This window comes from Netta rufina (assembly GCF_964035555.1).
Source record: "Netta rufina genome assembly, chromosome: 7".
NCBI lineage: Eukaryota > Metazoa > Chordata > Aves > Anseriformes > Anatidae > Netta > Netta rufina.
In genome coordinates this window covers 28,016,627-28,031,144 of record NC_140130.1, presented here as the reverse complement: position 1 = coordinate 28,031,144, position 14,518 = coordinate 28,016,627, and the positions used below count along the sequence as shown (strand labels likewise).

The window sequence follows — 14,518 nt, the reverse complement described above, 5'->3', positions numbered from 1 at the left end:
ATTCTATGATTCTATGATTTACCTAAATGTTCACAAATACAAAGAAATATTGTTTCTTTAACAAGAAATATTGTCTATCTTGCAATATAGAGACAAGTTATCAAAATCTTTGCACAGCCTTAAGTCAGCAAACAAATGAAAAAATTAATATTATTAATGCTTAGAAAAAAAATATTCTGTTCAAACCTTTTTGGATTTCAGTGCCAAATGTGATGAATACTTTTACAAGCATTATTCAGAAGATAGCCTACCTACACATAGATGTGTGGTTTTGGAAACCTTTGGATGCAAAAGGTATTTTATTTATTTTTGGATAAACACAAACATATATATATATATATAATATATGTGTGTGTATATATACACATATTTTGTAAATATATTACACACATATATGTGTATATACATACACACACGTATATATAACACATATATAAATGCTAAAATTTCATTTACCAATCGATTCTTTGTTTAATAAAATAATTCTTGTACTACTATGCTTAGCCAGCAGAATTAGTAAACAGCCTGAGCTTCCTCAACTGGCTGCTTAAATCTACATCCCAAATCTGCGTGCAGGTATATTATATAACTGAATTTTAGAATTATAATGAAAATATTGTTAAATAGAGTTGAATGCATAAAATATCAGAGAATTTATTTTTCAAACACTTTTGCTATTTGTTCTTTCCATGTAGAACTTTAAGGGGCCTGAAATACAAGAATATGGCACGGAATTATAGAAAATCAGGAATTATAAACCAGCCTGCTAATTACCTGACTGCTGGGTCAAGGAACCTCCTTTACACCATGCTAGCTGTTCAGGAATTCTGTTTTGCACAGCTGAAGAATACCTTACTCACTTTTTAAAATATTTCTGACTTACTTTAAAAAGATAAAAGAATACCTTTCCTTGGTTGCTCTAGGTACCTGAAACAATATTTACTCACCTCCTACTGAGCTCAGCTGAGCAATACAGCACCAGAACAGAAATGCCTGTCAATTAGGGTCCCAAGCTGCTGTTTAAGGGTCTTCACAAGGGACAGTTATAGTTTATTCCTATATAATCACGTGCTTATACTTTGAAATTTCATCCTCATATCATAAGAAAAGCATCTGAATGTAATCAATTGAATTACCAGATACTCAAAAGTCATTCAGCCTGATCTATTTTGATTATACAAAATGTTTTTTAATAATGAACTGTAAAGCAGACTTTAATGAAATAGTCAGTAATGAATTAAAATGTACAAAGCTATTTCTAGTTCTACCCAGTTCTTTCACTCAGGCACAACTTTCCAAAGGGGTACTATAAATTAAACTGATAGCTGGAGTTAATGGTTTATTTCTTATCATTTCACATCAGTATATTTGATCTCAAACGTTCCATAAGCATAGAAAACATTCCTCTTTCATCTATACAGTTAAGTGTGCAAGGTCAGGATATTTCAATGAAGTCTTAATTCTTATATATTAAATAAAAATGAAACAATTTGCCATATGAATAAAGAATTTGCAGCAAGGATCAGACCATAGTCCATAAAATCCCAAATCTTAATTCTAAAGAGTCAGTATCAGAGAGTGTAAGGTCCTAGGAACACACCCATTATATTCCTGGAAATGTTACAGGTAATGATGAAGAATTCACATTTGAACTGACTGAAGTTTCACACCTGCTGTTTTGTTTATTTTCTTTGTGTGTCATCATGAGTTTAAACAGGTACATTTTGTGCCTGGGATGACAAATTTCCATGCCATCTCATGCAGAAGATGGTGATCCAAGCAGGTGTCAACCTAAATGCAGCCTCATTTCATGCATCTTCACTTTCACTTTATTTGTCAAAATAATATGTTTCATCCATAAGCAAAAACAGGACTAGACCTACAAAAAAAAAAAAAAAAAAAAAAAAAACAAACTAAAAATAACCTGGCACTTGAATCTGAAAACATTTGTAGATGTTTCCTTCAGAAAACCTGATAACCCAAACTTCTGTTACTGCTCATGTTCAAATATGCCAACACTATGGTGAATGAAGCTGAGCATTTTGGCACCTGACTCCTGCACAAATTCATTAACCAGGCCCCATCCCTAAGTCTCCTCAGGGGTTCAAACTAGTGGGTTTCCTTCTCACAACACCCAGTATGCCGTCAGCACTGAGTACAGCATAAAGCAGAGCAGCCACTGGTATTTCCACTCCAAACCCCAATGGGATAAGATATGCTGCTGCTGCTGCTCTGTATTGAGACTCCAGAATAAATCTCCCCCTCCCACAGGGACTTCCAGAGGCTATCCCACATGGAAATTGCTTTGGACAGTTGTTAGCATTTTATGTTCGCATTTCATGTTAGCATGAAACATGGGGAAGCTTCACTATTTTATTCTGATTCTGAAGTCCTTGAGCTAAAATAGAGATTTACATTAAAAAAAAAAAAAGCGTCAAAGTAAGAATAACCTACCATTTGCAACACTAAACTTAAATAGCTGCAATGGATTTGTGACGTGCACATCACCATAATGCATAAAGACAGATAACACATGGCCAAACTTTATTTGGCCATGCTGTTAATTCCAGCTCTTCTAGCACACACCAGACACTCACAGAACCTATCTAAGTTTATCACTCACCTTTCTTAAAACCCAGCAAACGTAACTTTCAGGTGCACTGGTGTGGCCTCACTTCAAGCACTGTGTGCAGGTTTGGGCACCACGCTATAAGAAGGGCATAAAACTATCAGAGAGTGCCCAAAGGCACTGCATCTGCTACGAAGACGGTGAAGGAAGGACAAGAGGACAAGAGATGTGAGGAGCGGCTGAGGTCCCTTGGTTTGCTCAGCCCAGAGCAGAGCAGGCTGAGGGGAGGCCTCATGGCAGCCTGCAGCTCCCTCACAAGGGGAGCGGAGGGGCAGGCGCTGAGCTCTGCTCTATGGGGACAGCAACAGGACCCGAGGGGACGGCATGGAGCTGGGACAGGGGAGGGTGTCGTGGTTCCGCTCGAGTGGGCAGCCGAGCTCCACCACAGCCGCTCTCTCACTCCCCCTCCTCAAAGAGGAATGGGGAGAAAATATGTGAAAAGGGCTCAAGGATTGAGACAAGGACGAGAAAATCACGCAATAATTATTGTAACGGGCAAAACAGACTCGGCATAAGGAGATAGTAAGATTTATTGCCTACAACTAACAAGCGAGAGAAGTGAGAAAACAAGGAAAAAAAAACCAAAAGCACCTTCCCCCCCCATCCACCCTCTTCCACCTCCTCCCCCCGAGCGGCGCAGGGGAACGGGGAATGGGGGTTATGGTCAGTCTACAGCACTTCTTCTCTGCCGCTCCTTCTCGGTCACTCTCGTCCCCTGTGCTGTGGGGTCCCACCCACGGGATGCAGTCCCTGATGAACTGATCCGGCGTGGGCTTCCCACAGGCAGCAGCTCTTCCAGAACTGCTCCAGATATGGGTCCGTACCACGGGGTCCATCCCTCAGGAGAAAACTGCTCCAACCTGGCTCCCCTACGGGCAGCAGCTCCTGCCGGGTCACCTGCTCCTGCGTGGGCTCCTCTCCACGGGCTACAGGTCCGGCCCGGAATCTGCTCCGGCAGGGGTCTTCCACAGGCGGCAGCCTCCGTCGGTGCAGGGCCACCTGCTCCACCGTGGTCTCCTCCACGGGCTGCAGCATGGAACCCTGCTCCACCGTGGTACTCCATGGGCTGCAGGGGGACATCCTGCTTCACCATGGTCCTCACCACAGGCCACAGGGGACTTCTGCTCCGGCGCCTGGAGCACCTCTCCCCCTCCTTCTACACTGACCTTGGCGCAAGGCTGTTCCTCACTCCTCTCACTCTCCCGGCTGCTGTGTGGCGCAGCGTTTTTTCCCTGTCTTAAATATGCTCTCACAGAGGCGAAAAACAACATCGCTTATTGGCTCGGATCTGGAAAACAATGGGGCCCTTCCCAAACATGGGGCAGCTTCTAGATCTTTCTCACAGAAACCACCCCTATGGCTCCCTGCTACCAAAACCTTGCCACGTAAACCCACTACAGAGGGTCAGGCTGGGGGTTAGGGAAAGGTTCTGCACCCAGAGGGTGGTCGGGCACTGGGACAGGCTCTCCAGGGCAGTGGGCACAGCAATGAGACTGACGGAAGTCAAGAAGTGTCTGGACAATGCTCTCAGACGTAGGGTCTGATTTTTGGGTGGTCCTGTGTGGAGCCATAAGTTGGACTTGGTGATCCTCATGGGCCCCTTCCAACTCAGGATCACAGAATTATAAAATAACCTGAGTTGGAAGAGACATTCTATGACTCTATCACACTCTGCATGGGATGTAAGAATGACACAATTTCTCTCCAGAAATCTCTTACTCAGCAGCTACAGTTTTAAAAGGCAGCCTGGGAGTCTGTAAAGTCTTGGTGTCAGTTCTGCATATAGCTCAAGTCAGTTACACCAGTGACTTTACCCAAACAAAGCAGACAGTGTTTTGAAACAATCAGTGATTAGTCAATGTAAATTAAATGTCTCTACAATGATATTCATAACACGTGAGAGTTATTTTCTAACCAATTAGGAAATAAATTCTGCTAAACAAATCTTTTATCAGACAAGACAAAGAAGCAAACCGATGTACAAAAACTATCAGTGGCAAGGAATTAGGTCTATTTTGGTTTTCTATTGTAGCCTTTAGTTTGAAAGGGGATCTTTTTAATCAGTTCTGTTATTAGCAGGTTTGTTCAAATTGATTTTAAAACCCAAGCCTTGACATTAATCACAAACATGTAAGGTAATTGCTTAAAGCCAGTAATTGAATTAAGCACCTGTCTAGCAGCATTAGCAACAAGATCTAAAACAAAAGCGTGAAAGAAGTCAGTACATGAAATCAAGATCGTCATTAGGATGAAAATGCAGCTACAAGAATTCAATTTTTACTCTCACAATAAATACAAATTCAGATGATCTCTTTTCTGACATAAGAAGAAAAGCAATGAACCATTAACTCAATTTCTGCTCCTTCCAATCTTACTTTGAATAGAGAACCAAATTTGAATGATTTTTCAGCAGAACACCCAGGCTGCAATTTCCCTGTACTGCAAGATGCTCTGCCTACAAGACTAATTCAATCCTTAGACTAAAAGCACAAGGTATGTCAACAAACACACAGCCACCCTTTTTCTTTCTATGCCACAATCTTAAAAAAGTGAGTTTCAATATTACCATTTGGTTAATAAACAAATCATTGATTTGAGTTGCTCAATTTGAACAGCTTTTAGTCTAGCAGAACTAATTTAATTTCCCTACCCCAGGAATCAGATTACATTTCTGACACTAGATAGACCAAACTCATTTGAAAGCAATAAACAAAAGCTGCTTCAGGGTAAGATCTATTGGCTACGTGGAAAAAAGTCAATCTCAATTGTCACCTACACCTTTGCTCAGTTAGTCCACATCTACAAAGCTTTATTTTTATACTCCTTCCAGATGGAGTACATGACAGGTTGCTGGAAACAAAAATAGAAAAAGTCATAGATGCTTTATCTGTATTGCTTTCTTCTGTTAGTGCGGACCACTAACTAATGCTCAGTTAACATATATAGTCTTCCCAGATGAAGAACTCACACTGCTATTACCTCCTTGACCTCAGACAGATAAATATTTTTTCCTTCACTTGCCGAAAGAGAAAACAAGACCTATTACCCTACAAGACAACCAGACAGATTAAATCAAGTAGATGAATGGATCCTAGAAGAAAAAAATATTCCAAGTGTACAAATATTTAATTCAATTCTTAAAGTAAAAAACCTAACCCATAAATCAAAGCCTGTAGCAACCTGTAATAGCTTGCAGTAGTAATATAAACCTTAAATCACTTAACACAAGATTAAAATGTCTGATACACTTCTCTTGGGTATTTCATATTCTCATATATTAACTATTTCAAAAATACTATGTAATATTCTAATATATTAAATACTTCTAGGACATCACATGTTAAGCGTCACATGTTAAGCCTCTAATAATACCATTATTTTCTCCAGCAATTTGTGGTTAGGCTATGAAAAGTCACAACGTACCAGTTCCCTTGCTTCTTCAAGCTGTTTCTCAACATTTGCAACCATCTGCTTCTTCTCATCTGAAAAAGAATGGTGAAGATACCAATATAATTGTGATCTTGCCATGAATGCTTAACTACTGTAGGCTGTAATGCTGCCATTTCTACTGCCTTGTGCCCCTTGCATGGCCACATCTTCCATCCTCCTGACTGTAAATCCACCCCATTGCTTTGACAAATTTAACAATAAAACTCTGAAGATGCCACTTTTTATACCAATGTTTGCTTGAAACTAATAGCATCATCTGTGCTGGTGTTTTGCCTGATGAAGTAGATAAAGTGCACACACTACAGTATCACCAGCCACTGCTCCCCAGTGCTGCAGGCAAGGAGCAGTGGATGCCAAGATAGAAACCAAAACTAGAAGTCCTGCCACATAAAGCAAAATGTGCCCTTGAACCAACCTTCCTTAAAAACAACAGAATGACTCCTGCAAGGACTAAATTGCTAGAGATTTTGGTGAAGCACCCCCAGTATAAGCAGGTTGAGTTTCAGCTGAGACCTCCTGTTGGTGTTAGTGTCCTGCATTACATTTGCATGGGCCTGTGCATCTATCTTCAACTTCACCAGAACTAGTCTCTACAATCTTCTCTACTTCTCCCATTTACATAATATACATTTTGCTCATTGAGGGACATGATCATGATCAGCCCTTCCTCAGTTACATACATTGGAGCTCTGCCTGCAGGGACGATCAGGTTCAGGATCATCTTTCTGCCTTGAATATAATGCAGAGATTTTGCAAATAGATAAGAATTAGAAAATATGTCTTCTGAAGATATATTATCCTGCACATGGCAGATTCTCAAGAACAAAGCATATGGCCTGAGTTATCACCTAAGAAGCTGTTAAAGTATTGTGAACTAAGTGGGCAACTCAGCTTCAATCCCCAAATGAGACTATTATCTGCGGTAAAACTAAGGCAAAGCTACTCTTGCAGAAGCCCAACTTCTGAAGAAAGTATTACAGCCAACTGGAGAGTCAGTAAAGACTAATTCTGAGATTGGACTGCATAAGCAAGTGGTCCTGTGCCAATGAGGCTCACGAGGAGCTAAGAGAATCAGTTTGGACTCCATCACATCCTATACAAGCAAATCAAGGTGTCTCTGGGTGGCAGCAGTAAGAACAGCATGTCTTGAACAAAATATTGTCAAACACTGATGCAGAGTAATGGGAACTCTGTCAGTGATGCAAGTGAGAAAGAAGCAGATGAATCCTCTCACAAATAAAAAGTTACAGCTCACCTTTAAATCCCTCACAAGTAGACCTGCTCTTCTTACGCTTGAAAGAGGCCCAGGATTTCATAAAGCAATCCTCTTTACAAAGCTGAAGCCATGGAAAAAGCCTTTCTTGTAAATCTTGAACTTGCACTGCAGTGTCTGATTGATGTTACTATAGCAGATGTATGCTAACAATGGCTTTCTGGAATTTCCCACCATGTTCTCATGATAGCACCCAAGCCAGAAAATGTCGTGGTTAGTGATTTATCTTCTGAACATAACTTACCCTCTTCCCCCACCCCAAGAGAATCTGCCCCTTCTTCATTTCAGTTCCCCTACCCAGCATCCCAAAACACCTGTGCTCCTCCCTCCACTTGGAAGCAAGATGACAATGGACCAAAGGAAAAACAACATGAGAGATAAAATATACAATATTGTTTTATTGAAGCTGAAATAAGATTAAAAATATAGCAGCAGAAAATAAATGGACTACAGCAATGTCAACATTTCCCTGAGTTTTACTGTATTACAAATTTAATACACATTAAAATAAATAACCTGAAATCTAGGGATAAAGTTTTGTTGTTGTTTAGTTTTTGAAGATATTTCATGCTGTTCAAATCTGGGTATATTTCCGATTACAACAGCTACCTTGCACTGCACTGAATACTCAGTTACCCACCCTATTGCTGAACCCAATGAAGCCCAATGCAGTCATTTACATTGTTCATCCAGATGATTTCTGTCAAGCAAAAATACAAATGCCTGTCCCAACTCAACTGCTATTGGTGCAATTCCAGCACTAAGTTTCTGATTCTCCCTGCTACTTGGACAATGACCATGTTTTTCTTTGCTGGTACATGAATGTTGCAAGGAACCTACAACAATGTTGACCAGACCTTGAACTCCAGATCTGTAACATCCCCTGTTCTTTTTCCAGTACTCCAAACGCATAATACATCTCCTCTGTGGATATTCAAGGAACTCATCTGTCCAGCAGCTACATTTGCCAGTAAATTATTCTGCTGAGAACTTGCCAAAAATTATTCTGGGGAACTGAGGTTTAGCAATTGCACTCAAACTGTTGTGTACAGTGATTTTGAGAGATATCCCATTCCCTACATGAAACAGGCTAGGCGTTTAAAGACCTTGTCACACTGAGTCTTCCTCTACTATCATCCAGTGCAGGCACAAACCACCTGTGATAACCAGTAAGATCTTACTCACCCCCAGAGATACTAACCTACAGACCATGATAGGGAAAACTCATCAGTATACTAGGAGGTCCAGCTACAACTGATTGTATAAATTTGAGGAGGTATTCAAATGATCTTCAATAGCTTAGCTAAGACTAAAATTTAACCCAACTCCAGAGCAGCATGTTAAGATCCTCTCATTTATGTATACATAACCATCCAGCTGGTGACCAAAACAACTGCAGGGAGGGAGGCCTACCCATAACAGGGTAGTGTGTCCTTTCAACACAAGTGTGTGAGCAGGCACACAGCAATATCCTGGCACGGCAGCTTTGGAGCAGTACCTCCATAGATTTCCAGGAAAGCAGACAATTTTTGCAGCTGCTGATCCCCTAGGGCACACAGTACCATACGCTCGCTTCCCTGAGCAAGAAGGGGTGGCAGGGTCCCAAAAGGGCACTTTGGTGAGGAAAAAGTCAACTTAACCAATTACCATTAAAAGTACCCTCTTGATTCCATTTGCCTCCTTCCTCTAGCAGGATCCACATAAATAAATCCAGGTGCCAGGGTGCTGTCTGGAGCCATTTGCCTGCGGGAGTGTGGATACATCTAGACCTGTTGCTGGTACCAGCAACAGAAGCAATGAAATGCTACAAAAGTATCAGAAAGCACTTGCTGGAATGGTGTGCACACCCTTTAATTTCAGGCTTAATGCCATGCCTAAACTAAGGAAGCAAAGACTTCTTTCGCAGTCAGAATGCCGGTAGAGAGAAGGACGCAACATCCACAGGATGAGTTGCTCAGAGACTGCAGATGAGCTCTGAGTGGCAAGCGAAGCTTGCCACTAATCTAGTAGATCAGGACAAACAAGTTGGGATCCAATTAAAGATTCTCATATTAATAGTGTTTTACTCCACTTAGTCACGTCTTAGTTTTTAAATCTGCCCACTTAGTGATTTCTTTAAGTACATTTTCATCATATAAAATACTGGCAAGTGTTTTTTTTATTTTTTTCTTAATTCAGAACAGGCAATACCCTTTATAATAATAATAAAAAAAGCAATGTTCCCTCAAACATATCTAAATTTAGAATGCAATTTGTGTTTCCACACTGCCAGACAAAATGTCCTAAAGAAAAGGCAGCACTTAGCTTGCATAACTGAACTGGTCAAATTGGCAAAGTATGGATACGCGCAAAGACTGGAAACAAAAGTAAGGAATCTGAGTAAGGACTACAAAGAAATCAATTCTGTGTCTGTACACAAGGTTTTATCACTTTCTTAAATGAAATAAACTTTACTCCATTTTCCTCTGTTCTTTCAGCTTTTTTTGCCCTTGTATTAGTCCCCCAACGTTGAGCAGTTACAGAAAGGCAGATGGCTGCCTACAAGTATAGAAAGGTAACACAGCACTGGCTTGAGCTCACAACCATGGAAGATATTAAAAATCTAGACCAAGACTATTAAGTCTCATTACTTGTGGAGTTGCTTCTTTTTATTAGTACACACTGAGGAAGAAAGAGACTGAGTGACAAAGAACTTTAGTTTGTAGACCACTTGTAGATTTCACTACACTGGCTGAGGTGTTTTACATGTTCACCTAACACCCCTTTGCCATACAAACGGAACACCACATGCTTTTTTTTTTGTCTTATAAAACTGAGTTCCAGAGGCATGTCATAATGAGCCAGCCCTGAAATGAAGACAGTAAACTCCATGACAGAGGTATGAAACAAAATTAAAGGTAGGACTTTCTTTAGTTAAATCTGTTGGAAACTGAAATACAGTGCTTTGATTGCCCAGTAGAAGATGCAGGTATCAAGTATGAGAAGAAATAGAGCACTCCAGTTGAAAAAACATCACCACACAGAGGCTACCATGCTGGGAAAAGGCTAAATATAACAGTTTACTAACTGAGAACATTCTCTTTCAGATCAAGCAATTAAAATTTATATATGTATTTGGTCAAATAACAAGACAGATGTTTCTCTAAAACACCAAGGAATATCAGTAAAACACATCAGTCAATGATCTTTGTTTTCCAAAGACCTGCAGCACCATCACAGAAAATCTACTTAAAAGACATTTCTGAATTTAGAACACTTTCTTTAATTCTCCAGATGACGTTTGCCTCAAGAGATGATATTTCTTTCCCAGACGTTCTATTGTCCCTGCTGCTTATTGTTTCTGTAGTATCAGACTGTCTTTGTTACATTTCTTGCTGAACTATTTATGCCTTTGTGACAATAGGATTGTTTGTTGAGCCATCCTCCTCCTAGAACACGAGGCTGCATCAAATCCTGTCAAACTCTGAATGCAGGAACATTAGAAAAGCAATTAACCGTCATTTCTCCAATTCAACTGAACATGAAGCTTACAGCAGGTCCGTCTTGGGAAGCAGAAGGAAACAAACCAGTCACTAGACTTCAGTAGATCTCTCTGTATTATGCAGAAGTAGCTCAAGTCCTTACACTTTGCATCCTGCTTCTTCCAGCGTGGAGGAAGAAGGCCATCAGCAATCTCTCTCATATCACTGCTTCTGAAAAATGCCACCTCATGTGCATCTGTCCTCACGTCCCCCTCCCACCTTGAATCATAATCCTCTTTTTTGAGGCTCTCCCAGCCATCTCCACAAGAACTAACTGGAACTTCTGGTGATGAAGAAGCAAAGATCTTGCAAATATTCCTAGTAAGAAACAAGGGAAAAATGTGTATTTAAAATATTCTGTTTAAAGTGTTCAGCATAGTCAGAGTTGTTTTCTTTTTTTTGTTTCCCCAGGTGGACAAGCGCCTCTAAGCCAAATTGCAATCTTAGATAATAAAGTTATATGTGAACTTTTTGCTGATGAAAGACAAGAGAAGTTCTGAAAACTGAAGCACTCCATTCAGAGCAAAAAGTAGCTATAAAGCAAGCCAGCTCAAACCATATAAGATCAGCCTCAAATCCTAACATGGAAAAGCCACTTCTAGGAAAAATAAATTAGTTGTTGTATTATCTTGAGGCCATTTAGCCCAATACCACACTATCAATCCCACAGGGAACATGCATTCTTTCTCCTCTGAGAGGACAGTAAGTTCTAAAAAAAAATAAAATTAAAAAAAATAAAAAAAAAAATCACTAACAAAAACCACCCTTTTAATGGCTACTTAAAAAGAATTATGATTTCAAAGCCTGTTGCTCTCAAGCTATGTCACTGTTAAAGACAATGCTCTTCATTCATTTCATGTTTAAGCTCCAAAGTCTCCCTAGAGTGAATAAGGGGGGCTGACTTTAAGGAGAGGATTATGGAAATCCACTACTGCGAAGCAGAATATTCTTCAGCAGCTAAACAGACTCCAATGACTTCCATAATCCACGCAATTAAGAAATGAAGTCTCTGCTCCTTTTCAATAAGCATGCTCACTTTGTAGCACTACCAAATTTCAGAATAGGAGACAGCTGTGTATTTATAATGTCTTCCTTTACTTGAAAGAACTCCTTGTATTTACTGCTATAAAAGTCAACAACTCTTTCTGATGCAGTGGAAAAAGAAATACTGCCTCGATTAGGAACTTCACAATAGTGAAGAATTTACTGTCACTCTTCTGTAAATGGTTTCAGTGGCTATTTACAGGTTAAATATTGTTTCTGGGCAATCTAAATTATACCCGTTCTAAATCTCAAACACAAGAACGCTACCTCATAAGTACCTGCAGACTGTGTTTGAATTAACGCCAAATGCCTTTTATTATTAAGCCCAACAGCAAAACAGCTTTGTTAAGCCAATGAGAAGACAGATTCCTGTCTTTCAGTTATTCCTGCGGTTGGTCTCTGATCCTCAATTTATTAGAAGACTTTCTAACTTCCTAACATTAGAATTAGACATAACCTCTCAAAATCAGACTTTTACTGAAAATCCCCATTGATTCATTTCAGGTGTACTTTGGACCTCTGACTTAACAATGCACTGGGATTATATGTTTTAGTTAACCACCTACCTCAAGTCCTCTTTAGTCACTACTTCATCACTTCATGATGCACTTCTCACCCTAAAAGTAAGAAGTTATTCTTTGGTCCTGGATATATGATTTTTTTCCCCTTTAATCATACAGATGTAACATCAGTGCGTGCCTTTTGATTGCCTGTTTTTAAGATAACCACTTCCACTGCTTAAGCATCGCAAAGCTTTGCAAAACGTGCGTGGGAAAAGGAGGCAGAAGTCCTTAGCAGCCTGGTCACAGAAGAATAAGGTGAGTTGCACGAGACACCCAATTTCAGCTTTCCTCTGCCTCGTTCTGGGAGCACCCCATCAGGGCACTGATTGCGTCTGTTAGAAGATTCAGCTGCCTGGTTCCAGAGATTATCATTTTCAGCCTTCTGCCCTGACACTCGTGGACTTTACTGTCTGTACCACGGGGATACGTAACGCACCAGCCCGTGAACGCTGCAGGCTGGTGACCAACACGTTAAATACACGAACACTGATTTACTTCAATCTCCTGCTCCACGTGAGTCACCACAGCCAATTACCCAGCTCCGGCATCGCCTACACCACACGAAAAAAAAGCTCGATTTTCGTTATTCACCGTGTGGCAGGATCCCAACAGCGAGCCTTCAGCACCAGGCAGGTGCAGCAGCAGCAGCACCCCCCCAGCCCCAGCCCTCCTCCTCCACCCCCAGCCAGAAGCACAGGGACCCGCAGCCAGCTTCGGGAGGCTGCCCCTGCCCTGCCCCGCCAGCCGGGCTCCTTGCCGAGCCCCCTCTCCCCGCCGGGCTCACCTCCGAGCAGCTTGGGCACCTTGCCGATGCGGCCCGTGATGTCGGCCGTCAGCACGGCGAAGTCCTGCTCGTAGCTCTCGAAGTCGGAGGACATGGCGATGGCGACGGCGGCGGCAGGGGGGGGGCGCCGCTCCTCGCAGAGCCGCTTCCGCGTTCTGCTCGCTGCAAAAACGCCTCCCCGCCGCCCGCACGGCGCTTGGCACAGGGTTCCGCCGCAGTTCTCCTCCTCTTCTCCTCCTCTTCTGGGGGATGGCTGCGGTGTCACCCAGCCAGCCCCTCGCAGTGAGCCATTAAGGCTTAAACTGCAGCCCTGACGCTCAGGAGGTGGTGGTCGGCCCGTCCGCTGCAACCCCGCTTGTTGAAAACAACCCCATGGAGCACTACAGCCTTGGGGCAGAATCACAGGATTGTCTCGGTTGGAAGAGACCTCAAGATCAAAGAGTCCAACCTCTGACCTAACACTAACAAGTCCTTCACTAAACCATATTGCTAAGTTCAACATCTAAACGTCTTTTAAAGACCTCCAGGGATAGTGACTCCACCACTTCCCTGGGCAGCCCGTTCCAATGCCTCACAACCCTCTCAGTAAAGAAGTTCTTCCTAATATCCAACCTAAAACACCCCTGGCGCAACTTTAGCCCATTCCCCCTCGTCCTGTCACCAGGCACGTGGGAGAACAGACCAACCCCCACCTCGCTACAGCCTCCCTTGAGGTACCTATAAAGAGCGATAAGGTCGCCCCTGAGCCTCCTCTTCTCCAGGCTGAAAAAGCTGAGTGGCTGGAAAGCTGCGCAGAGAAAGACCTGGGGGTGTTGGTTGATGTTCGCCTGAACATGAGCCATCAGTGTGCCCATGGTGGCCAAGAAGGCCAACGGCACCCAGGCTTGTATCAGGAGTAATGCGGCCAGCAGCACCAGGGAGGTGATTGTCCCCCTGTATTTGAGTACTGTGTTCAGTTTTGGGCCACTCGGTACAAGAAGGACATCGAGGCCCTGGAGCGTGTCCAGAGAAGGGCTACAAAGCTGGTGAGGGGTCTGGAACATAAGTCTTGTGAGGAGTGGATGAGGGCACTGGGGGTGTTTGGTGTGGGGCAGAGGAGGCTCAGGGCAGAGCTCGTTGCTCTCTAAAACTGTCTGAAAGGTGTGGGGAGCTGGGGTCAGCCTCTTCTCATGCATAACTGGTGATAGGACCAGAGGGAATGGCCTCAAGTTGTGCCAGCAGAGGTTCAGGTTGGGAACGAGGAGACATTTCTGC

General features: G+C 42.2%; 1 protein-coding gene across 4 annotated transcripts in view; it reads right to left on the bottom strand.

The window, feature by feature from the left end:
* Positions 1-13,396, bottom strand: part of VTI1A (vesicle transport through interaction with t-SNAREs 1A) — a 269,515-nt gene extending 256,119 nt beyond the window's left edge. For all 4 annotated transcript variants that reach the window (XM_084290595.1, XM_084290593.1, XM_084290596.1 and 1 more), the window contains exons 1-2: positions 13,265-13,396; positions 6,053-6,111 (exon numbers count right to left, since the gene is read on the bottom strand). In XM_084290595.1, coding sequence (XP_084146721.1) covers positions 6,053-6,111; positions 13,265-13,358 — 153 coding nt within the window. In that variant the 5' untranslated portion in view covers positions 13,359-13,396. The remainder of the gene's footprint in view (positions 1-6,052; positions 6,112-13,264) is intronic.
* Between the last annotated feature and the right edge of the window lie 1,122 nt (positions 13,397-14,518).